Consider the following 24,308-nt stretch of genomic DNA (forward strand, 5'->3'; position numbering starts at 1 on the left):
ATAGTTCGCTTTATCTTTTTCTTTTTTTTTTTTTTTTTAAAGAGAGGAGGAGGGAGGGACAGACAGAGAGAGAGAATCTTTTTTTTTTTTTTTAAAGATTTTATTTATTTATTTTTCAGAGGGAGAGCGAGCACAGGCAGACAGAGTGGAAGGCAGAGTCAGAGGGAGAAGCAGACTCCCCGTGGAGCAAGGAGCCCGATGTGGGACTCGATCCCAGGACGCTGGGATCATGACCTGAGCCGAAGGCAGCTGCTTAACCAACTGAGCCACCCAGGCGTCCCCAGAGAGAGAGAATCTTAAGCAGGCTCCACTCTCAGTGCCCAGCACAGAGCGGGGCTCAATCTCACAATGACCAAAATCAAGAGTTGGACTCTTAACCAACTGAGCCACCCAGGTACCCCTGAAATATTCACTTCAAAGTGGTTAATTTTATGTTATGTGAATTTCCCCAGAAAAAACCCTAGAATTTAATGAAGTTTTTCCAGCTTGTAAAAGCAAGGTGGGTTTTTTGCTTTTTGGGGTTTTTTTTTAGATTTTATTTATTTTAAAGACAGAGAGAGAGAACACAAGTGGGAGGGTCAGAGGAAGAGGGACAGAGAAAATCTCAAGCAGACTCCACACTGAGCTCAGGGCCTGACATGACATGGCTTGAACTCAAGACCCTGAGATCATGACCTGAGGTGAAACCAAGAGTTGGATGCCCAACCAACTGTGCCATCCAGGCACCCCAAAGCAATGTGTTTTTAATATGGAAACAGTTTTTAAACTTTTAAAACCACAAGAAGAAAATAAAAATACCCCATGTGTAGAGATGTATCTATCAGTTATCTAATCAGTTTAGATTTATTGGATAATTATCAACTGTTTGAACCCGGTCTACTCAGAACTTCAGGGAACTGTTAAATACACCAACGCTGCTTTACCATCTTGTCTATAATCATTTCAAAGAGAATGCACATAATGAAACAAAGATTCTGAAATCTGAAGCTCAAAAATTGCCATTCTCTCTACTCTAAAGGCCCTTCTACCTTCTACCCAGCCTGCTAGGGAATAAATACAAAAAGCTCATCAGGGATCCACACGGAGTGGTACTGCAGGTGGAGAATACTAGAACAGGGAGGAAACGGCAGCCAGCGATATCCTGCAGCATCAAGACTTGGCCCTCCAGCAACTATAACAAGAACTGGAACAAAGAAAAAAAAGAAATTTCTCTTACCAAAATCACGAGAGAGAGAGAGAAAGAGAAAGTGAGAGAGAGAGACAGAGGAGTACAAAGCCAGGAGTTAGACCAGAACAAAGAACAGAGTTCACAGCAGGGGCAAGACATGAACTGAAATGAACCCTTCCAGTACCAAAAACAAAAGGTCATCTTGGATAAATGAGGAAAGATCCAGCCTGAGTTAAAAAGGACTCTCTCCTTAAGAAATACTTCTTTGTCCAGCTCCTCTCTCTGGGTGAAATCGGAAAATACTAATCTATTAAATCAATAATAGCATAGATTAGTAGCTGTTAACATGTTAACAATGGCTGCCTTGATTCCAGCGATAGGCATCATCTCTAACAGCCATGCAAACAGTCCCGCAAACACACTGTCAGGTGTGTAGGAGAGACAGAGAAGCCCAAAATGACTTGTGTCACTTGGCTGCCCAGAAGTGAGCAAGGTTGCTCTTTCCAACAAAGCCTGAGCCAGGATACGCAGAAAAGGGCTACAGACAGGCATGCTTCAAGGGGATAAAATGGTTATGTTTCTGTTTTTCCAACTCAGACACTACAGAATGGAAGAGACCTTGCTCTGCTCAGCTGTCTAGAAAACTAAGCCATATACCTTCTGCCTATGATTGGCTTTCCTCTACCGCTTTTTGTCTGATTCCCAGTGTACCCATGGTTTGCCCTACAAATACCAATAAGCAACATAAAGTTCTAAGTTCAAATCACACACAGAATATGTATCAAAAGGCAAGTTTCCATAAAGCAATGAGTGCATCATGTTTACAATAACTGTATTACTCAAAACATTAAGCAACCTATTTGCCAAATATCTACTCTATGAAAATACTGACCCTGAGGCTATGATGCCACAAGAAAAAGAAAGTGGTCCTTGCTACCAAATCAGAATAGAAAACCCAAACATTCATTAAAGCTTTGCTGTATCAAATACTGTGGGAGAAACAAAATATTTATCTGAATATAAAATTTATTTGCTTAAAATATTTTTATTTATCCCTCAAAGTATTTATCTGATATAAAACTCTATATACCATCAAAATTATGTATGAATATGATTGAGAATTAGAAAAGGGTCTAAATAACATGGATGGCAAGGATAGAAAATTTTGATGGGGCTTTCCCCCTACATTTTATTAAGGTGATTACATTATACCAAGAGAAAAAAAAAGATTTGTGATCATGAATACACACAAGAAACAACTATTAAACAGTTTTGCAGAACAATCTATTCGCAACTGAAAATGACATGTAAATATCAACTAAACACGGAACTTAAAGGAGGAGGGTTGTAGGATGGCACAGGAATGAAGGGGAAAACCCACTTTCTGAAGACTCATCAGGGAAGACTTCCCAGAAATCACAGAAACAGACTGATGAAAGGGAGCTGAATGGAATAAATCGGTGGGGTGTGGTAGGAGGAGGTGGAGAGGATATTCTAGTGGACAAAGGACACTATGCACAAAGGCAAAGAATTAAAAGCAAGTGAATTCTACTTGAGAGAGGAGAACAAGTACAAAAGGATGAAGACTGCAGAAAGGGTAGGTGGGGATGAGGACACACCCACTGGTATTTAACACTGGTGAAACAGCAGTTTTCTGCAGTGGTTGTGTCTGTCTCTTCCATTACCCACAACCTCACCTTCCTGTTGGCATCCAGGCTGGAGGCTGGAATCTGCAGGGTCACTTTATACTCTGTTCTTTTATCCAGCTCCTCTGCAATGTAACTAGCTTCTCTCACCAACAGATTGGCTTTCACAATTTGTTCCCTCAGCCTCATCAGGCTGTTATTCAGTGTTGCTTCTCTTTAAAAAAAAAAAAGGGCAGGGGAGGGAGGAGATAACCATCAAGCAGCACATGGGAATATCATGTAGTACACAATATGTTAATGCCAAACTGCGAACCAAGCTTTACAAGTGCCTTGTGCACACAGGAAATGTATGACTGACACCGACCCATGCACGCACTTGTATCTGGGCTATGCTGTAAGTACTGGCACACGCTCATGTAACAAGCTGGCCACTGATTAGGACAGTGCTTTGAAAACTTGACTGTGTATACAGATCACCCAAGGATCTTGAAAACCGAAATAGCTTGACTCAGTAGGTCTGGGGTGGGGCCGGACAGGCCACACTTCTACCAGTCTCCACCTGATAGGGATGCTGCCTGTCTGCAGACCAAACTTGGAATAGCAAGAGGTTAGTTAAGTACAGTCTGTAACCATGGATGAAACATTTTAGTGCAACGCTAATTAGCCCGTATAGAGTTCAAGCTTGCAATCTGCATCTCATTAGCACCATGCTTTACCCACCTGAGCTAATCAGTCCAGATAACCACCTCTCTTTTTTTTCCTTTTTTTTAAAAAGCATCTACCCAAGCTTCACAACCTGAAGTATGATACAATGATAAAGTATAACTTCTAAGTACAAATACTTATTTATTCAAATCCAAAAGCCATACAAACTAAAATGGGACAGCACCTAACATGGAAAACTTTAAATAAATCAATATAAATGGAAGATTCCTGTTTTTTCTCAAAAATGAAAAAAAAAAGATCATACAAATGGTTCTGAAGCTGTAACCGTCTCTCTTAATATAATTCTGTAATTCTTTATCAAATAATGTCTAGATTTCTCCACGCCATCTTACGTAGGTGAGTTAAAGGGTTGAGCCTATGCTATGCACACATACTAAAGGCCCCATGAGCCTACCTCTCTTCAGCCCACTGTCTCAATCGCTGCTGAGCACTGGGTGAGTGGAAAGAAAACCGGTCCCCACTACGACAGTTCTGTTTCTCAGGAGACAGCCTTCTTCGTAGCTGCTCCAATTCATGTTCATACATAAGCCTCTGGCGCTCCAACGCAGATCGTTTTTCTTCTTCATGCTGTTGTTCTAGGCTATTCAATATGGACTGCATTGGATCTAAACAAGGTTTTTTTTTAAAAAGGTAAATAATCAAAGAAAGGTCACAGTACAACACAATAGATTTCCCATGTGGTTCTATATTGCTATGCTGTTTGTCATCCTAACTAGTAAATGAAGATTTTTTTTTAAGATTTTGTTTATTTATTTGACAGAGAGAGAGAGAGAGATCACAAGGAGGGCAGAGAGGCAGGCAGAGAGAGAGGAAGAAGAAGGCCCCTTGCTGAGCAGAGAGCCGATGTGGGGCTAAATCCCAGGACCCTGAGATCATGACCTAGGCTGAAGGCAGAGGCTTAACCCACTGAGCCACCCAGGCACCCCTAAATGAAGATTCTTGAAGATAGTTTGGACTAAACTTGGTTGTCCTTAGTCCCTGCTACTCATCATATCATCTCTTCTGTCAGATACATGCCGAACTGTCTTCCACACAGGAAAAGCAGATCTACTGTATGTTCTACATGTAAGCTGTGAGTGACAGTGGCAGTCAAATTTCAAACCTGAGAAATTCTATCAGTGAGAACAAAGTGTGCAGCAATTTGTACTCAAGGCTGAAAGAATGAAAGGTTTTTATAAATGTAATAAATTAAAAGAATATAGAGAATAACATAAAGATTTCCTTTTTTGTTAACATTTAAAAGGCCTCAGTCACAAACATTTTTAACTTTTCATCGACTTTAGAAAGATTCTAAAATGCACAGCAGATCTACTTACCATTATTCCCCAGAGCCTTCATGGTAACTTCCATTTGTGCATATTCATAATTGAAGTTGATTTCACTGGACACCTCACTGGAGGAGTCTCCGTCTATATCCAGCTGCTCAGAGCTGGTATCATTCTTCATGGACGTGTCGTGTTCCTCATCCTCTCTATCTGCTTTCTTTTTCTTTTTAGGCAAATTCAGTCTTGTGGGGTGGGGAGAATATTATTTTAAAAATAAAGATATGCACTTATTCCATCCATTAAACACTGGCATTTGCTAGATGCCAAGGGGTACCATCTAAGTATAAGGCAATTACTGTACTCAGGAATTTTATCTTCTGGTAGTAGAAATAAACACACACTCAAGCACAAATAGTTACAACAGACCATGCGACTTGGGGCCACATGACTGTGATAGGCTAGGTATTAAAGAAAAGCTGAGGACCACTAGAATAACAACAGAAAAGATGACACAGTAGGAAGTAATTTGAGCCAAGCTTTAAAAGTAGGAACAGCATGAGAAGAGATGTGGAAATGGAAACTCTCACAGTCTCTGAAGAAATTATGAATGAAAAAACATAGAGGCACACAAAATTTGCATAGCAGAAGTTATGGGAGTTAATGCTGGAAAGATCAATGTATCTCAAACTTGGAAGGCTTTGAAAACCAATCCAAGTAGTTTACACCTGATTTAGTTTGGGAAGGAGAAAAATGAAAAATATTTTCCATATACTCAGTGGAAAATTCTTTTTCCAGTAATCAAAATACCGACTGGCCTACAAGCAAAGGATCTCCATTAACTGTAAGAAAAGTCAGTCTGATGTCCCAAGCATGGTGACCAGTGACAGGAAGAGAACAAACCAGGTCTGTAGTTCTGTACAACCTCAGCCTGCCCTTCCCTAGCAACCCAACACCAGTTTTCTAGGGAAAACAGTGTGTGCAGTCCCAGCACTGCCACTTTCTCAGCCTCCCTTGTAGTTAAGGAGCAAATTCTACCAAACAAGACAAAAATGGAAGGTTGCTGGGGGCTCTGGGAAGACTTCTGCCATTTCTGATCAAGCAGATAGGGCTTAAGAACCACCACCCTTCTCCCTCATTTTCTTCATATGTGCCTGGATGCTGCTTTGATACCTAGAATGGTGTAGCCGTCTTTAGACCACAGGGACATGCTAAGACAAAGAGACAGTGACAAGCCTTCTGCTCTGACAGTTTTGAGAGGTTTAGCCAACGCCAACAACCATCCACCTTTGGATTTCTTACTTGGTCAGTGAAATAAATTGTTTAAGCCATTGTAGTCAAGTCTGCCATTACCTGCAGTCAAAAACATTCCTAAATGAAATACAAACTTTATTTTATGACTACGGGAACTAAAACTGCTCTTTTCCAATAACACATAAATAAATAAAAAGATAAGCACGTCAGAAAAAAAAAATTAATGAATTCTTACACCAGATGGCAAAACAACCATCTTGCACTGGGAAATAAAATGGAAAAAAAATAAGTAAGCAAACTCCTTATTTTTTCTGATGGTATTTTTTTTAAGATTTTTATTTATTTATTTGTCAGAGAGAGAGAGAGAGAGATTGAGCGAGCCTGCACAAGCGCACAAGCAGGCAGAGGCAGAGAAAAGGAGGCTCCCTGCCAAGCAAGGAGCCCGATGCGGGACTTGATCCCAGAACCCTGAGCTGAAGGCAGTGGCTCAACAGACTGAGCCACCCAGGCGTCCCTCTGAGGGTATTGTTTGTATGTCTCTCAGGTTCAAAGCATATAGTGAACGAACCATTAACAGTCAGTAAATATATATGTACAAAACAACGTGTACTTTTTATGGAGTTAAATTTACCTTAACATTCTTACCATACATTCTTCTGTTTCAGAGTATAATCTTCAATAATCTCTCTTTAAGAGCCATGAATAATGTCATACCTGAAGAAGTGGTTGTTTCCCCAGAGAATCCTGTCCCCATGGTGGAGTTGTATAGGACTAGATACAGAAGAGCCATTTACAAATGTTCTGAGGGGAAAAGAGGTTAAACAAGCAAACAATGATTATCTTATTTTCTCCTTTAATTACCCAATACTATAGAGATCTAGTTACTAGGAAAAAAGAAATAATCAATTCCCCAAAATAATCAATTCTCCTGCCCTCAGTGAATTTCACTATTTGTATTTACTTCTCTGCTGAGAAATGCTTACAGTACTAAGTATAATAAATTACTATCCTCTATTTTTCACAATTCCGAACTTGTTATATAGCATATTAAGGAGTAAATATGAAGTGATTATAGTCAATAAGAAAAAGCTGGGAGCAGTGTACATTACAACTCAAATGAGTATGTCCAATCTACATGAATAATAAGAGCCAAGCAACCAACTAGACTCTAGAAATAGAAAAAATGAGACCTGTGCTAAATTCTTCTGTAACTTCCTAGAGCACAGAAAAACATTCATATCCTATCAATATATAAAAGATTTATAGGGTCCACTTGACTCCTTATCTTTTTTTTAAGATTTTATTTATTTATTTGACAGAGAGATCACAAGGCAGAGAGGCAGACAGAAAGAGAGGAGAAAGCAGGCTCCCCGCTGAGCAGAGACCACCCCCCCACCCCGGAGATCATGACCTGAGCCCACTGAGCCACTCAGGCACCCCACTGACTACTTACCTTGACAATGGAGTTCAACAGAGGGGTGGATAGAAGGATATAAAGGGAAAAATTTGCAGGTGCAGGGAAAAAACACCATTGTAAGACTGATATTCCTGGAATACCAGTTTCATCAAGCCTCTTTCCTCCTGAAGGACTCATTTGCTTAGATATGGGATAAAGGTCAAGTTCTTTATCTTGACCCTTAAGGCCCTACCAAAGGAAGCCCTGTTTACCTCTCTCTTTCTCTTCCCCCTCAAGCAAATTCTCAACTCCAGCCAAAAAAAAAAAAAAAAAAAGTTAGGTTCTGTCCACTAAACATGATTAATTTAATTGACTCTTCTTTCAAAACCAGGTTTATGCCAGTCCTGCAACCTAGAACAGCGTTCCCATTCCTCCCCATCCCCCTACCAAGTTCTATGCAGCTTTCAAAGCCCAGCTGGTTTCTGCTTCCTCTGTAAAAGCTGCTCATCACTCCAGCCTATAGTGTCTTATTTCTGTACTATACTAAAGCACTTAACTGGCTTTATATTGTTAGTTACTTTTTATATATATGCATATACACAAAATCCTACTGTGGCTATCCGGATTTCACTTACAGGTAGGTTTTTTTTTTGTTTTTTTTTTTTAAAGATTTATTTATTTATTTATTTGACAGAGAGATCACAAGTAGACAGAGAGGCAGGCAGAGAGAGAGAGAAGCAGGCTCCCCGCCTAGCAGAGATCCCGACATGGGACTCGATCCCAGGACCCCGAGATCATGACCCGAGCGGAAGGCAGCGGCTTAACCCACTGAGCCACCCAGGCGCCCCTACGTGTAGGTTTTTAAACACTATAAGTAACTGGTCCTCCTATAGTCTGATTATTCAAAGCATGAACTCAAAAATTTTAACAAGAGGGAACCTACTAAAATTAGCAGATTTCAGCTTTTATGACACAAATCCCTTCAATATAATGAGGAGTTCAATTAAAGAGAAACATATAGAGGCTAATTTTTAAAACCTACAGCCATTAAGCCATAATTAATAAATAAAAGCATGGTTATAATAAGAGTTTTCAAGGTGTGGTCTCTGTGGGGTCCCCAAGATCAAAGCTATTTTTATAATAATGCTAACCTGCCCTTTTCACCGTGTTGACGTTTATACCGGCAATGAGTAAAACTGCTGTTTTAGCACAAACCAGGGCAATGGCACCAAACATGATTAGTAGTCACTGAACCACTCATGCCATGCACTCAGAATTGTTGAAAAAGGTTTCCTTTGAGGATGTCCTTGATGAAGCAATAAAAATTACTACTTTTTAAAAATTCTGACCCTTCATAACTTTTTAAACATTTCAGGTTGACAAAACGAGAAGTACATAAAAAAGCACTGTGTTCACTGACACCAGAGTATGACGACTGTCCTGAGCAAAAGACATATATAAAGTGGTATCTAGGGCAGCCATTTTCCTGCAAATGGACAAAGCGAGGAAATGCCAACTGTGAATTTCAAGTGAGAATTGGAAGTTTGGAAACTTGTGTCAATGTCCTCCACTCAAAGACCACTAGGAGCATTCCCGTAGCTGAACAAGCTGGGTTGATTATTCATGCACAGGGAGAAGAGACAGTCGCAGGAAGCATGGGATGTCTCAGTACCAGTGTGCTCGGAAGGACTGTTGCAGGATTTGGGCTTTAGCCAGACGAGTTGGCAAAGGGTCTGAGAGAAGGGGGCTCTGTACATGTTGGATGCATTCAGAAGGCAGGAATACTTTTATGATTGGGCATTCTACAAAAATCTTATTTATAGAGGGTAGACTAGAATGAAGATTATAATAAAATTGTGACCGGTAAAGAAGTAATCACTCACCTCAGCCAAGAGAAAGTATTTGGTATTTGGTGTGTGACAGAGTGACCTTGGTTTTTGTCTGTGCTGAAACAAAATTATTATGTGGCCTGCTCTGTCATATTTTATCACAGCTTCAGAGTAACCTTGCCTGAGGTTGTTATTCAGTAAGACTACTCAATAAGAGAATAGCATGCCCAGGCTGGGAGTACCGGGCCTAGCTCCTGCTGTTCTTTCCTCTTCCTCATTTGTATCCTTCACTGTGACGTGGATAGTTTCCCAATATTTAAAGACTTTTTGGATAAGTTAGTAATAATATTTTTTGAAGATTTATTTTAAAAAATTTTATTTATTTGAAAAAGAGAAAGAGAGCAAGTGCACTCAGCGGGGGAGGGAGAGAGAATCTGAAGCAGATGCCATGCAGACCCGATACAGGCTCCCACGACTGTGAGCTCATGATCAGAGCTGAAACCAACAGTTGGTCGCTTAACCGACTGAACCACCCAGGTGCCCCATGACTTATTTATTTTTAGAAAGAGAAATAGAGAAAGAAAGAGCACATGTAGAGGAGTAGGGGGAAGGGCAGAGGGAAAGGAAAAGAAAGAATCTCCAGCACACTGCCCACTGAGTGTGGGCCCAACTTGGGGCTCAGTCTCACAACCCTGAGATCATGACCTGAGACCATGACCTGAGTTGAAACGAAGAGTGGGATGCTCAACCAACTGTACCACTCAGACACCCCAAGGTTAGTAATGATGTTAATGATTATTCAGTATCATATAATGAAATGAATCAACATTTTAAGAATCACTCTAAGTCAATTAACAGTTGTAGACCATTATATAACAGGGCAGTAACAGCTTCACAGCTCAAGGAAGCAAAGTGAGAAACATTTAATTTACATAATATTATATCTCTTCATTCATTACTTATCGAGTGCTTATATACTATATTATAATATATACTTATATTCTATTACATACTAAGGAGAGAGAACCAAAAAAGAAAGGCCCCTGTCCTCAATGAGCTCACAGTCTACTGCAATAATAAAGGTTAAAAGCCCACAAGAACACAGTGTGATAGGGTGCTCGGGTGGCTAAGTTGGTTATGTATCCGACTATTGATTCCAGCTCAGGTCTTGATCTCAGGGTTGTGAAGTTAAGCCCCACATTAGGGTGCACACTGGACATGGAGACTACTTAAAAAATAAAGTTTTTTAGAAACAATAATATTAAGTCTTAACATAAGAGGAAGCATAAGGTGTACAGGGAATATATACTAGGGGCCCTTCATGTAGACCAAATAGGGAATTCCCCCAAAGTTGACAACGGCAGAGCTTAGTCTTGAAGGTCAAATACAAGTCCGTTGCCCAAAAGAACAACAGACACAGAGGAATAGGAGACAAATAGGAGGGATGTGAGGGATTTTAAATAAAAAATAGTAGAAAGTTTGGGGTGGCTCAGTTGGTTAAGTGTCTGCCTTTGGCTGGGGTCATGATCCTGGGGTCATGAGATCGAGTCCCACATCAGGCTCCCTGCTTAGTGAGGAGCCTGCTTCTCCCTCGCGTCCCTTCCTGCTGCTCCCCCTACTTGTTCTCTCTCTGTGTCAAATAAATAAATAAAATCTCTCTCTGTGTCAAATAAATAAATAAAATAAATAAATAAAATAAAAATTAGTCAAAAGCCATCTGGCTGTATGGTAAGAGACCCAGGAAAAAGATTAGAGTGTTGGCATAGTTCCTTCCAATCAAGATTTGATGAGGGTCTTATTTAAACAAGGCCACAGTAGTGAGTATAGAGAGGAGAGATGGGTTTAAGAGCTATTAAAAAGTTCAATGTAAAGGTCTTGGTAACTAACTGGATAGCTTCATTAAGTGAACTTAAAAGCAAAGGCCAAACATGCTTATAACACCCACAACTAGTGTACTTTCTTCCTCTTAAAAATTATTGTGACATTGACACTAATTAAAGTACATTACCTGGTATTCTTCTGAGGAGTCAGCATGACCTGGCCTTCTGCTGTGATGTCTATAATACAATGTTCAGGAAGAATCCCCATGCCACATAGCTGGATATCTTGGGAATTTGCTGAGCCTATCAATGTGTGTTCCTAGAAAAGAATCAAACTCACTGATTAATACTGTATTCTTACATGTATAAAAACTGAAATCATCTCCTCTGAGCCCTCTTACGTTGATCCATTACATTAGCTAAAAGTTTCTTTGAAGCAAATGGAAAGGGGTAGGGGGAATTTCTGACTTTCTCTGAAATATATTCTATAAGGTATATTTCCTTATAAGGAGTAATGCACTAAGTTGAGTTATACCTTTCAAAACTAAAACTATAGTTTCATATTAATGGCTATATTACATTATTTTCCATTGCAATCTTGATCCCAAATTTATACTACTCTCAGAGCATGAGGCATGAGTCAATAATGCACCAAAAATGCTGGTCTGAAAACCAGTTACTTAAGTTGTACATCTTTAACCCGGTCTCAATCAAGATGATCAACTACAAAGATAAAAAGCTATTCAAATCTAAGGAGTTTGAAAAGATTAAAATTACTTTATGAATCCCATGGTCTCCCTAATCCTCAAAGAAGATATGATGGCTGTGTTGTTCCTACTGTAGAGCCACAATTACTCAATTCTTGAAGCCACAGTCACCAGCCTTGCTGTTTTGGCTGACAACTGAGAAACGGATATAAAAATCAAGCTCCCTCTTACGGATATAAAAATCAAGCTCCCTCTTACGCACTTCGACACTTAAGGACTGTATATACTTAAACACTGATAACACTGGGATGTGTCCCTAAGCCACCTTCTCCTTTCATACACCTAGATCTGCAGTCAGACACAAAATATGCTAGTCTTTGCAAGCCATATGCAACCACTCAACTCTGCCTAGTAGTGTGAAGATGGTCAGACAACACACAAATAACAAGTACGGCTACTTTCCAGTAAAACTTTATTTATGAACATTGAAATCTGAACTGGATATAATTTTCACATGTCTGAAATACTGTGATTCTTCTAATTTTTTTAACCATTTAAAAAATGTAAAAACCATTCTTAGCTCCCAGGCCACAGAGAAGCAGGCAGGGAATTAGATCTGGTCAGTGGAAGGCTGACCTCTGATCATGATGACTTTATCCAGTTGCATGGGTATTAAATACTGTTGAAACAGGGAAACTAAAAGGACCCCAATTAAAAACTGCTATTTTTGCTCCTTTCCTGCCTCTACTCTTGCAAGGGCTTACAACAGCCCCCCATGCCCCACCCACACATACCTATAGAACAAATAATGTATGTTCTCCTTGTAAAGGTCAAGGAGTTAATGACTTCTTTGGAGTCTACCAGCACAATACCACCTAAGGAGTGACCAAAACCACTGACTCACCAAGATCTCTGGCTCCAGGGCATAAGTGGCTTACCGAGGACACCTAAACACTCCTCTCTGTTACTGGATGCCTGATAAGACACTATCCTCAATAAAAACCCCAGGCCCCAAGCAAAGAGGACATTCTCCTTTGCGTTCTGAGTTTAACAGGTGCTTTGTCTGTATCTGCACTCTCCCTAGGTCTTCGGTAAACTCCGCTCTCTTCCTCTTGGCTTCCATTTGATTTCTGTCCTGTGTGAAGGCAAGGACCTTCTTGGCTGGCCCTGCACGACCCCCTCTGGGCCCTCAGACCCCTCTTGAAGGCTACAGTCTTTAAATCACCAGCCAGAAGCTAGACTTCAGTTCCATTATTTTCCTGCCTCTATTACCACTATTCTAGTCTCACTAACCATTATTTCTTACCTAGTTGGATGCTTAAAGACATTTTTTTAAGGTTTTACTTTTATTTGTGTATGTGTATATATGTGTGCATGTATTTACTTACTTATCTATGTATGTATGTATGTATGTAAGCCAGTGCACGCACTCCCAAGCTGAGGGAGGAGTAGACGGGGGGGGGGGGGGGGGGGGGGGGGGGGGGGGAGCAGAGGGGAAAAGAATTTCAGGCAGATTGTCCCCTGAGCCCAGAGCCTGATAACGGGCTCCATCTCAGGTGTCTGAGATCATGACCTGAGCCGAAATCAAGGGTCACACTCTTAATCGACTGAGTCACCCAGCTGCCCTGCTTAAAGCCATTTCAAAGCATCTAAATGTCATTCTAAATGACATCTGAGTGTTTGGAGACATTTCAAAGTGAAAAGCCCGAAGCAGAACTTTTGTTCCCCAACCCCACCCAATGAATCTAGTCCCTTCCAGGGCAGTGATTACTGCCACCACCCAGTTAGTCCGCTAAAAAGCTTAGATGCTATAGAGTCCTGTCCTTCCCTTACCAGCCTACCCCTGGGCCCAAGTCAGTCTGAACATCCCTATAGACTGTCCCTCCAAAACATATCCGGAATTGGCTTATTTCCCCCCATCTATCACACCCTGCTCTACTACAGGGATACACCTCCTGCTATTTCCTCCACTTTTAATCCTAACCGCCCCCCAACCCCATCCACTACCAGCACATAGGCAGATCATGTGATCTCCCTATTTAAAGCCCTCTAATGGTTTCCATGAATTCCAAATTCTTATCCAGGCTTACAAAAAACACTCAGATGTACTCTGGGGTGGTTCTGTTGGTTGGGCGACTATCTTCAGCTCAGGTCCCAGACATTGTCCCAGAGACCCCGGGTCGAGTCCTGTATCAGGCTCCCATCTCCACGGAAAGTCTGCTTCTCCCTCTGACCTTCTCCCCTCTTATGCTCGCTCGCTCTCTCCCTTTCTCTCTCAAGAAAATCTTGAAGGAAAAAAAAAAAAAAAAGAAAACACCCAGAGATGTGGCCCTGCCTATCTCTCCTATTCTAGCTCCTGCCACTCCCCCTGCTCTTGGAGCAAGATAAGGCCACGTAGCCTTTTTTCAGTCCTTTGAACACACAGGCAGTTTCCTTGGTCTGAAATGTTTCCCCCCACCTTGATATTGGTAGTTTCTTATCACTTCTATCTCACCTTTAAAGGGCACATTCTCAGAGATATATCCCGAACTGATCATCAGAATCAACCACCCCATTACTCTCCTATTTCAATTCCTTACTTAGCACTGACTGTTGGGGCTCAGTATCTACCTACGCCGCTAGCTTGGAAAAAAGCAGAGAACAGTTTGACCCACTCCCCACTGTAATCCAATCACTTAACACAGGTGTGGCACAATTAGGCATTAGATAAATTCAAAAGAAAAATAAATGAATAATCACTTCCTTCAGACTCAAAGGAAGACGATTCTCTCTCTCCTTTGCTGGTAACTCTTCTAATTATGTTGTGGGTCCCAGTGCTTCCCATCTCTTCTGGGACCTCAATCTCATAAAAAGGGCCCCTCCCCACTAGTATTTTCATTTCCCCTCTTCTGGGGGCTTCTTCACTCAACTATACTGCAGTGGTGTTTCTAAGGCAACATGGAGCTGGGATGGAGCTGTCCTATGGTATCCTATCCAATCCCCAAGGAGTATACATAATACAGAGGACATGCCACATAAACCTTTACTTCCCACTACTGGGTGAGGCTTCCCAGCTAATCCCCAGACTTTTCTAATCTGGAGAACAAGACTTGACTGTGTAGAAACCGTAAGTAATGTTTTATGATGGTCAGTAGCAGGCCTGAGGAATCTATCTCATGCCTATCTCCATTACCCACTTTGGTTCTTCCCACCCTGTCTGTACAAAACCAATCCCATGGTAGAAAAAAGTTCCAAAAGGAGGGAAAAAGTATCTGGCTGACTCGCTGGAGGAGCACCTGACTCTAAGGGTTTTGAGTTCAAGCCCATATAAAATGTAAAGACTACTTAAAAAAAATAAAATCTTAAAACAAAACAAAGTCTACAGAGAAAAAGGGCCCAGGACCACCTAAAAAAGAAGGAAAAATCCCCCAGAACACTTGGCTTAGGCCATTTCCATGTATAATCTCTTTTCTCCTCCTGTCAGAAATTCTAGAAAGAGTCCTAATAGTGACTTTGGTAGAAGTGGAGGTAAGCCCTGAGCTATATATTCCAGGTTGGAGTTTGAGCATATCTTCAGCTGTACACAGGTTCAGGCCCCCATCTGTGCCCTTGCTCTTGTTCTCTTTGCCTGAAATGCTTCTTCTTCCCTTCATCTAAATGAGAGTGTCTTAAATACCCAGGTCTAGCTTCATCTTCTACTTGAAAGTTTCACCATTAAGTGACACCTACTTCTCCCTTCTCTGAACCCTGATTATATTCAGAGTGGGTATCACATTTTACTACCTGTGGCACAAATGGTTTTTTCCCTTTATTTAGACAGGAGTCCTGCATCTTTGCCAACAAAGAGCACAGCATATGATACATGGCAGACACTAAGTATCTGGTCATAGACTAAATTAAAAATTACTGGAGATAAGATATAAACACAAGCATATAAAGGTCTAATCCAAATTCTAGAAGGAAAACTTCACTTTTTCGACAAATATTACAATGAACATGTATTAAAAGATGGGCACTGAATGGCTAGAGATAAAAGAAAGACAAAGTCCCAATTCTGGTGCTTACAATCTCAGAGACAACTTAAATCTCTCATTTGAGGTTATAATCTATTCTGATTTGGATGATGATTGGCTGGAATCTAAAACATTGAGCCCTAAAAGCTCAATCTGCCAAAGCCTTACTGTTTGATGTTTAAACAAGTTGGACAATAAGCTTTTTGATAAATTCCCCCTATTTTGCTCTAAGCAATGCAATAAAAATACTCATGAGGAAAAAAATAAACATCATAGGTTGGTGCAGAGGTTTATCTAATAAGTAAGTGCTATGAAAGTACAAGGTAATCAAAATAAGATAAAGTTAATCAGTGGTAGATTTTCCATCTCAATATGATACATGCCTTTTTTTTTTTTAGAGAGAAAGAGAGCGCATGTGGGGGGGGGCAGGCAGAGGGAGAGAAAAGGTCTCAAGCAGACTCTGCCTCAAGCATGGAGCCCGACACAGGCCACAGGGCTTGAGCCCATGTCCCCAAGATCATGACTGAGCTGAAACCAATAGCTGGATGCCAACCAACCGCACTACCCAGGCACCCCTGAATATAATGATTCTTAAAGTATACTAGTTTTCAGGAAAACTTTAACAAATATAAAATACTAGATTTTAAAATCTCAGACACAGCTAAAGGCTAGAAATGGCTTTTTAATCTTTCTTCATCCATTTAAATTTAATTTCACTGGAGATGATTAGTTAACTATTCTATGAATTACAGTACCTTGCTTCCTTTATAAATCAACTATTTATGCAGCTTTTTTAAGAATCTCCCTTTCATCCACTAAATCCTAAAGGACAAAGAGAAAGAGACAGAGAAGGAAGGGGATGTGAAAATGAGGGAGGAGAGAAAGGAAGATGAAAAGAGACAGGAATTGTCCACTAGTGACGTATTTCACAGGGCAAGCTTTTCTGAGCCTACAAGAAGGAAAAGCAGCATATTAGTAAAGCCTATGAGGTTCCTCAGACTTATCAGCATCCTCAGATAATTTCTGAAGGAAAAGGTAAGTGAGTATCAGGAGCACTAAGAAGAAAAATACTTGTTATTCCTCACATATCTAAATAATCAAAATTCCTTAATAAGTCATTCTGGCTTAACAGAACCAAGACTCCAAAGACAACTGTTCTAGAATTGAGGTGTAAAAGGCAGGAAGGCACCTGCCCATCTTTTATGAATTCAAGCCCTAAATCATAGGGGTCCAACTGCTGCCGACCCAAGAACTCCTAATGTGCCCTAACTATCTTACTCATCTTGGGCTCCTTGAAACCTAACCTGCAGCTCCAGAAACACTGTCTGGCTGGTGCCTCGGCCATTCTGAACCCCTCAGTCAGCGACTGAATACTAGGCAACATACCAACAGATGGTTTACTTTCAATGATATAAGCAACATGTCTTTTCAAGCTGCTGCTGAATCACTTATCAAGGTATGAATCCTTACTGAGTGTGTCTATGTAAACTCTGTAGAATTTCTGTGTGTATGTAAAATCTATGTAGAATCAGCCTTGTTTCCCAGGCCATTAATAGCTGACTTGTGAAGAGTAGATCCAGAACTGCATGAGCAAAATAGCCCTCCTGAAAGATTTGGTGGATAATTCAAGGCATGCTGACAATCAATCATACTGTGATACCATTTCTGAAATGTGAAAATATGTAGCACTCTAAATCCAAAAACATACATATAGGAATAGATCTAGAGAATAGTGATAAAACTATTAAATACTAACTGAGGTCATCTCTACATGTTGGGATTTGGGCACGGATCCCCCCTCTTTTTCTAATAAGTGTTTATAAAACTCTTCAGAAAACAAAGCGTATAACTAGCATCATGTTTTTAAGGTGGGGGAAGCAATTCTTCCCTCTAGAAGCTTCCCCCTAGAAGCTTGGCTGTTACTGGGTAGAAGTCTCCAAGACCATCTCAGAATCACAAGCGATCCTTGCTTTACCTGAGAACACAGAGTTGTAAAAATAACTTTTTGCAAGGAGATCTTAATAATCAATGGGGAAAACCACAATTATATGACCTTTTTTAAAAAAAAAAAAGATTTTATTTATTTATTGACAGAGAGAGAAAGATCACAAGTAGGCAGAGAGGCAGGTAGAGGGAGAGGTGGAAGCAGGCTCCCTGCTTAGCAGAGAACCTAATGCAGGTTCCCAGGACCCTGAGATCATGACCTGAGCCAAACGCAGAGGCTTAATCAACTGAGCCACCCAGTGCTCCTATTTTGTGACTTTCTTAAATGTCTGTAAAAACATTAAGAATTCTCTTATTGCTACAATATATAAGGAAATGAAAACAGTAAAACTATTTAGTTTACTATAATTTAGAATATTAGACACATTGAAATTTAAAATATTTTCTTTGTGAAAACTTATCAAGAGTAGTTTGAACACTGCTTGCCTTCTTCTTCTCTGTATAGGTATATAACTTACAATATGGAGTGAGCATGCTTTCTGTTCCTTGGCAAACTGTGATACTCCTTTCTAAGCATCTACCATTTTAACCTCTGTGTCCAGATGCTACAAAATACCTCCAAGGGCTCCTTCAATGGGAAGTGTTCTCTGGTGTCACTCCCTTTGGGACCTCTTCATCCTTCTCGTCACACTTTCATAACTTACATCAGTAAGTTCACCCTCACTAAGTTTCTCTGGCTGCATATGTAGAATCTCATGAACAGCAGTGGCATCAACATTATTTACTAAATTGTGGTAACTGGAATTTGTGTGTGTTGAAGCCATTCAAGGCAGAGACTGCCCATGCATGCAAATCAGATGCGAAATCATCTCAGGAGTTAAGTTCCATCTATGGTTTGGCCACCATACCCTACCCTGCCAGTTCCAGACCAAGCAAATAAATGGAGGGTTCTGTTCTGGAAGAGACTCAGACCACTTGGAACCAGAAAAAACATTAGAGACCATTTAATCTAGTGCCCTCATTTTATAGATGGGGTGCTGAAAATCACCCCGAGATGTGAAGTCATCCGCCCAGCACCTAAATTGATTTCGGAATTCAAAGGCAAGAAGAAAGTAAAACAAAACAAAACAAAACGCTCAGCCTCCAAATTCCTCCTTCCCACATCATGGTATCACTTTACTGAAGCAAAAAACTGTTCTTGGACTGAGATCATCCTTCTGAATGTGCTTGGTCATGAATATGCTTTTGTCATGGGGTGCGCTTGGGCAGTCAAGAAATCACACTGCCTCAAATTCTGCCAAAACAGGGTTGACCACACAATCTGAAACAGAATCCCGACACCTCCACACGAGATGACCAGAAATATTTTGACTACTCTCCAAAAATCTTTAAATAGTTTCTTTGTTTAATTTTATAGTTAAGGAACAGATATGAATCAGGTTTTTTTCTTGTTGGGCGTATGTGTTTGTGTGTTCCAATTTGAACTTCATCACATCAGAAAGAAAAAGAATTCAGAGTTCAGAGAAATAAAAAGGGCAGAATATTTGAGTCCTATTCTATACTGCATCTCTCCTGAAGCATATGACTGTCTACAGCTGAAACCCTAATGCAAAATGCTGCCACGATTATTAAGAAACACAGTACAGGATGTGATCATTTAAACTTTTTTCAACAGACAAGGATAATATACGTAAGACACCACAAAGAGCATCAAATAAATGCGCAATATTTGATATTTGTATGTACTGTATGTACTGCTTCTGTTCACATAGTGTTTGTATATATCAATTCTCATTTAATCTTCACAGGAACCCTGTGAGGTAGCCAGACAAAGCGTCCATTTATAGAGGAGTCTGTAGACCAGAGGGGGCAATGGACTTGAGATCACACATCCAGACAAAAACACAGGTCATCTCCCTGCTACTCTCATATTGCTCCCACCCGAGTACAAAAATCTGAGAGCACACACAAGCTATATGTATCAAAAACGTGATTTAATTCATAGCATAATAAAACATGGCATCAGATACTCATTAATAAGGGGTGTTATCAAAATAACACCAACTAATTATGCCAGGATATCTCTGATCAAAACTGGGAAACTAGCCAATGTACCATAAATCCTTTAGTCTTCCTAGACACGAAGCCACATGTTTGTTTGTTTTTTTAATTTTACAACAGTAAACACTTTACCAGCTCATCTTTAACTTCCTAGTCATCTTAGTTAAACCTACTATATAAGTGCCTATAGTATAAGAGAGGGGGATTTCCTCCTAGTATTTATTAACCACATGTCAGAATCATATAGTCCTAATAATAGGACTATAAATTACCTAATTTATTTATGCTGTTGGCATAACAAGGCGATTGTGAGCTCCTCATAATTTATGTAGTGGCTCAGGATTCCGGCTCATTCTAAAGTTGTCTCTTGCCTCCCTGATATGTCCCACAATTTCAGGTTTCAGTGTATATCATTATTTGGGTTTTTTTCTGTTCCATACTCTGACCCTCTTGGTCTCTAAGTGACCTATTCTTTTTTTTTATAAGTTGATAATCCAAATTCTTAAATTTTCCTAAATTACTGGAAACACAAAATTCATAGTAGGTGGCCCTATACCATAACTTCCATTTACATTTCCTTTAAAATAATAAATAAACATTTCTTTTTATAATCTAACCACTCACAAAAAGGTGTGCTTCATATAAACCACGAAAACTTCAGTCTACTAATAAATCATTTAGTTCTAAAAGTCCTTCTTTAAGCTTTAAAGTTACCTACTTAACTCCCTGGTATAAATCACAGTCAATAATAGTAGCTACAGTTACTTAATTTCTTGAAAATAACATCAGAATATTATTTTTTGTATTACTAGGTTAAATTATATCACTCGAAGACTAAAAAGAGCCACTAATCCCAGGGGGACACCTGGATGGCTCAGTCGGTTGAGAATCCAACTCTTGGTTCTGGCGTAGGTGGTGATCTCAGGGTTGTGGGATGGAGCCCCACGTCAGGCTCTGTGCTCAACAGGGAGTCTGTTAGAGATTCTCTCTCTCCCTCTCCTCTGCCCCTTCCCTACATCCACTCTATCTCTCTCTCTAAAATAATAAATAAATCTTAAAAATAAATCAAATAAAAAGGGAAATTAATCTCAGAAACTCAAGATTTTCTATACTTCAATTTAAACAATTTGCTAATTCTCATTATTTTGGAATAAGCATGGTTCTCCAAGTTTAAAAAAAATACTATGAAACACTGTTCTATATTGCTGCAGGAAATGGTAGCAAAGTCTGTTACCTCACCTTTAAATAATAAACCAGAAGTTCATTCAGAGCAGGATCAGCATTCAGATTAACAAGGAAGCATTTATCATCCCCAACTTTAATCCCAGAAGACTGAAGAGATATTCCAAGACTCTCAAGCTGTTTCTGTCGCTCCTGTAAATGTATTAGAGAGCTATTAATTCCATAACTATTGATACAGCAAGATATAAAAGGTCATACATTGGAATAATTATTAAATAACTGTATAATTAAAGTAGGTTATCTTAGGACCTGGTATTATAGATCACTGCATTTTTTTCTCTTTCCAAACTATATGTTATTTTATCTTGTTAACTACAACTTTATTTTGAGAAATAAAGGCATTACCAATAGCAACCAAATATTCTACTGAGTTCTCAATTTTTACTCTTGAAAATACCTAACATCTTAAATTTGTCTCTCTCATTTAATTCTGTACATCTGAGCAAAGCTGTTTTACCAACTGTGATCTTTCCATAAGGCCAAATTTTTAATACACTCTCTTGCCCGACAGCCGCGGTGAATCCCCAGCCAGGATAAAAGCCAACTCCCTCAACAAAGTCCATAGGCCCTCAATCTGGCCCGCTTCCTCTCCATCTTCATGTCTTATGGTTCCTACTCTCAAAGGCTTATATACTCTCAAAGAGTTATATGGAACTCTTCCAGATTCCTGAAAGGGTCAAGAATGCGCTCCCTAGATGAACAGATTTTACACCTGTCTCTTCTATCTGAAGCATACTTGTTCTCATACTTGGTAACTCATACTTGTTTACTTGACTATTTCTCTATGAAGGCAGGGATCCCATACATCCACTGTGAATTCCTAACACCTAGCACAGTGCGTCATACACAGTGAGCACTCAAAATGTCAGTCTTGTGAATGTATCAAAATAAAAAATGCATATGCATTCAAGTATTATTTTCCTAAGAATATGAACCTTTCTTCTTTGTGACTACCTGTCTCTGAATCCAAACGATATACAACGGTATACACAGAGGGGGATATAGACTCCTGCAACCAGTAGTCTAAAATTAAGGTATATGAATAGGGGCAGAGCAGTGTGTCTTTGACAACACATAAATAGCAAGTGATAATGAGTCATAGCCACCAAAAGCCTTTGATTCTGAGGAAAGACAAGAAAAACTAAGTCATTTAACTAGGGCCACATAGTAAGTTTGCAGTACAACTGAATTACAGCCTGAGGATTCTGCTATTTTTAGGGATACTATCCCAAAGTTACCTGACCATGGACCATTTTTCTTCCCAGAAGACTTATTAACAACTGGTGGCTATACCGCCAGAAATGCATTTTGGGAAATGCTAGTGTCTTCTGAAAAAAGGTCAGTGACCAACAGACCAGGTCTTTTTCCAGGAGAGAAGAGACGCAAGCTCAGCAGCAGAAAGCCTGAAGGCTTGCAAAGATAAGGTGTTAAATGAAGTGTTGGATAAAATCAGGCACCCTCCTTAAAAGGGACACTGGATGGAGGAAGAGAATAGTTAAGTAAGGAAAGATGCTAATGATAACAATTTAACAGCATTAGCAATGCAATTTCACTTAGACCTACCCTGCCTTCCATCAGCAAAGCAATGCAAATACAATACCATTTCAAAGTCAATGTTTACTTTTGGAGTAGCTCAAAAAGGCTCACACAAATTAGTTTTAAGTTGGGTAATTATTAGACTGACTTACAATTTGTGAAAAACAAAAAGTAAGTATAAATGAGAAATAAAGTTCAAACACTGGACTATTCTCTTCTAATTTGAAGGATATGCATTAAAATAACTCAATGTTGGGAAACAGATAAGACCAGATGGTCATATGTTGATCTCAGTGAAACTGGTTGATGCCACAAGTGAATCCATTATATTCTTCTCCTGTTATTATCTATTTTGGAAATGATGATAATAAAAAACATATAAAAATTAGTCTGTACTAATATGACATCCACTTTATGCTACATAATAGTAGTACCATCCTACAATATCTGATGTACACATTGATTCTGGGAAGCACATTTAAAGACGGAACCTGCTGGGTGACAAAAGTAGCAAGTTCTGTGTATTTACTAATATGAGGAACAGTTGAAAACACTAGAGATTTTTAACTTTAGAAAAGGAGCGGAAGAAGGCAGAGGTTACCTTAAATATCTGGGTAATGACTGTCCCTGTCCTGTAGGACTGTTGGGGGCTTAAATAAAATACTGCATTTAAAAGTACTTAGCATAGGGCCCAACACATGTACCTAATACATATTTGCTATTATTACTCTCATTTACTGTATGCATGTGGAACACCCCTTCTCTTAGCTTTGAAGAACAAACTAAGGACCATGAACGTAAATGAAAGAATAAAAGATTCTGATTAAATAGCTACTATTGGAGTCATCAGAGCTGTCCAATCATGAAAAGATTGCTCGACAGGGGGCTGGCCTCCACATACCATGTATATTTCTAAAACAGGCTGAATACCTACCTAAAAGGAATGCCATGGAACAAGTCTTTTACTAAGTAGACAACTGGACATTTAGGATTCTTTCCAAATGCTAAGGTTCCCACCCTAAAATTGCACAACTCTACCTCTATTAAGTATTTTAAACACAATAGATAACTCAGATTCAGTTATTTCATATTACTTTTATTAAGTTGTCATAATAAAGCCAGAGGTTTATAACCGAGTATCTGCCACTAATAATTTTGTAATAAGGTTAAGTTCCTTAGGACTGCAAAGCACTTAATAGAATTGGGGGTTTAGAGTCAGAGACTACAAAGTAGCTACTTCATTTAAAAAATGTTTATGTCTCTAAGTATATTTCTTACATAATGAACTATTAATTATAATTATGTCTTCTTTAGCCTTCAAATTAACTTTGTGAAATGGACTCTTGGATCTAGTTTCTTATTACTGGTGCTAGATTTGCCATCTTCAAAGCCAAAAATCAAAAAAGGAACCAGAAACGCCATAAGTTGCATTGCACAAACTGCCACGAGCTTTCTCTTGCTTTAATCAGGAAGCACGAACCTGTGCAATCTCCTCGGTTTTCCTCAGTTTCTCCTCCCAGGTCACAGTCATTTCCTGGATTAGCTTCTCTGATTCTTCTAGTCGGTCTTTTAGTTCTGGAGATTTCATTGCCTATAAGAAAATGTTTATTTCATGAAATGTCTGTACCATGCCCTGAAGAAAGCATTAACTAAATCCAAAAGGATAATAGTAACAATCTGGCTGCTCTCAGCTCTATAATTCACCAAGCTCTCTGATCTACCTAA

The 24,308-nt window shown here is 39.6% G+C and overlaps 1 protein-coding gene across 4 annotated transcripts in view; it reads right to left on the bottom strand.

Moving 5' to 3' along the window:
- Window positions 1-24,308, bottom strand: part of KIF13B (kinesin family member 13B) — a 201,816-nt gene that overhangs the window by 83,383 nt on the left and 94,125 nt on the right. For all 4 annotated transcript variants that reach the window (XM_045078378.1, XM_045078379.1, XM_045078381.1 and 1 more), the window contains exons 12-18: window positions 24,064-24,174; window positions 21,045-21,179; window positions 11,290-11,420; window positions 6,771-6,857; window positions 4,857-5,047; window positions 3,935-4,145; window positions 2,866-3,028 (exon numbers count right to left, since the gene is read on the bottom strand). In XM_045078378.1, the coding sequence (XP_044934313.1) occupies window positions 2,866-3,028; window positions 3,935-4,145; window positions 4,857-5,047; window positions 6,771-6,857; window positions 11,290-11,420; window positions 21,045-21,179; window positions 24,064-24,174 (1,029 nt within the window). The remainder of the gene's footprint in view (window positions 1-2,865; window positions 3,029-3,934; window positions 4,146-4,856; window positions 5,048-6,770; window positions 6,858-11,289; window positions 11,421-21,044; window positions 21,180-24,063; window positions 24,175-24,308) is intronic.

The sequence above is a fragment of the Mustela putorius genome, unplaced genomic scaffold, assembly GCF_011764305.1.
Source record: "Mustela putorius furo isolate JIRA1106 unplaced genomic scaffold, ASM1176430v1.1 tig00000242_pilon_pilon_pilon, whole genome shotgun sequence".
Classification (NCBI taxonomy): Eukaryota; Metazoa; Chordata; class Mammalia; order Carnivora; family Mustelidae; genus Mustela; species Mustela putorius.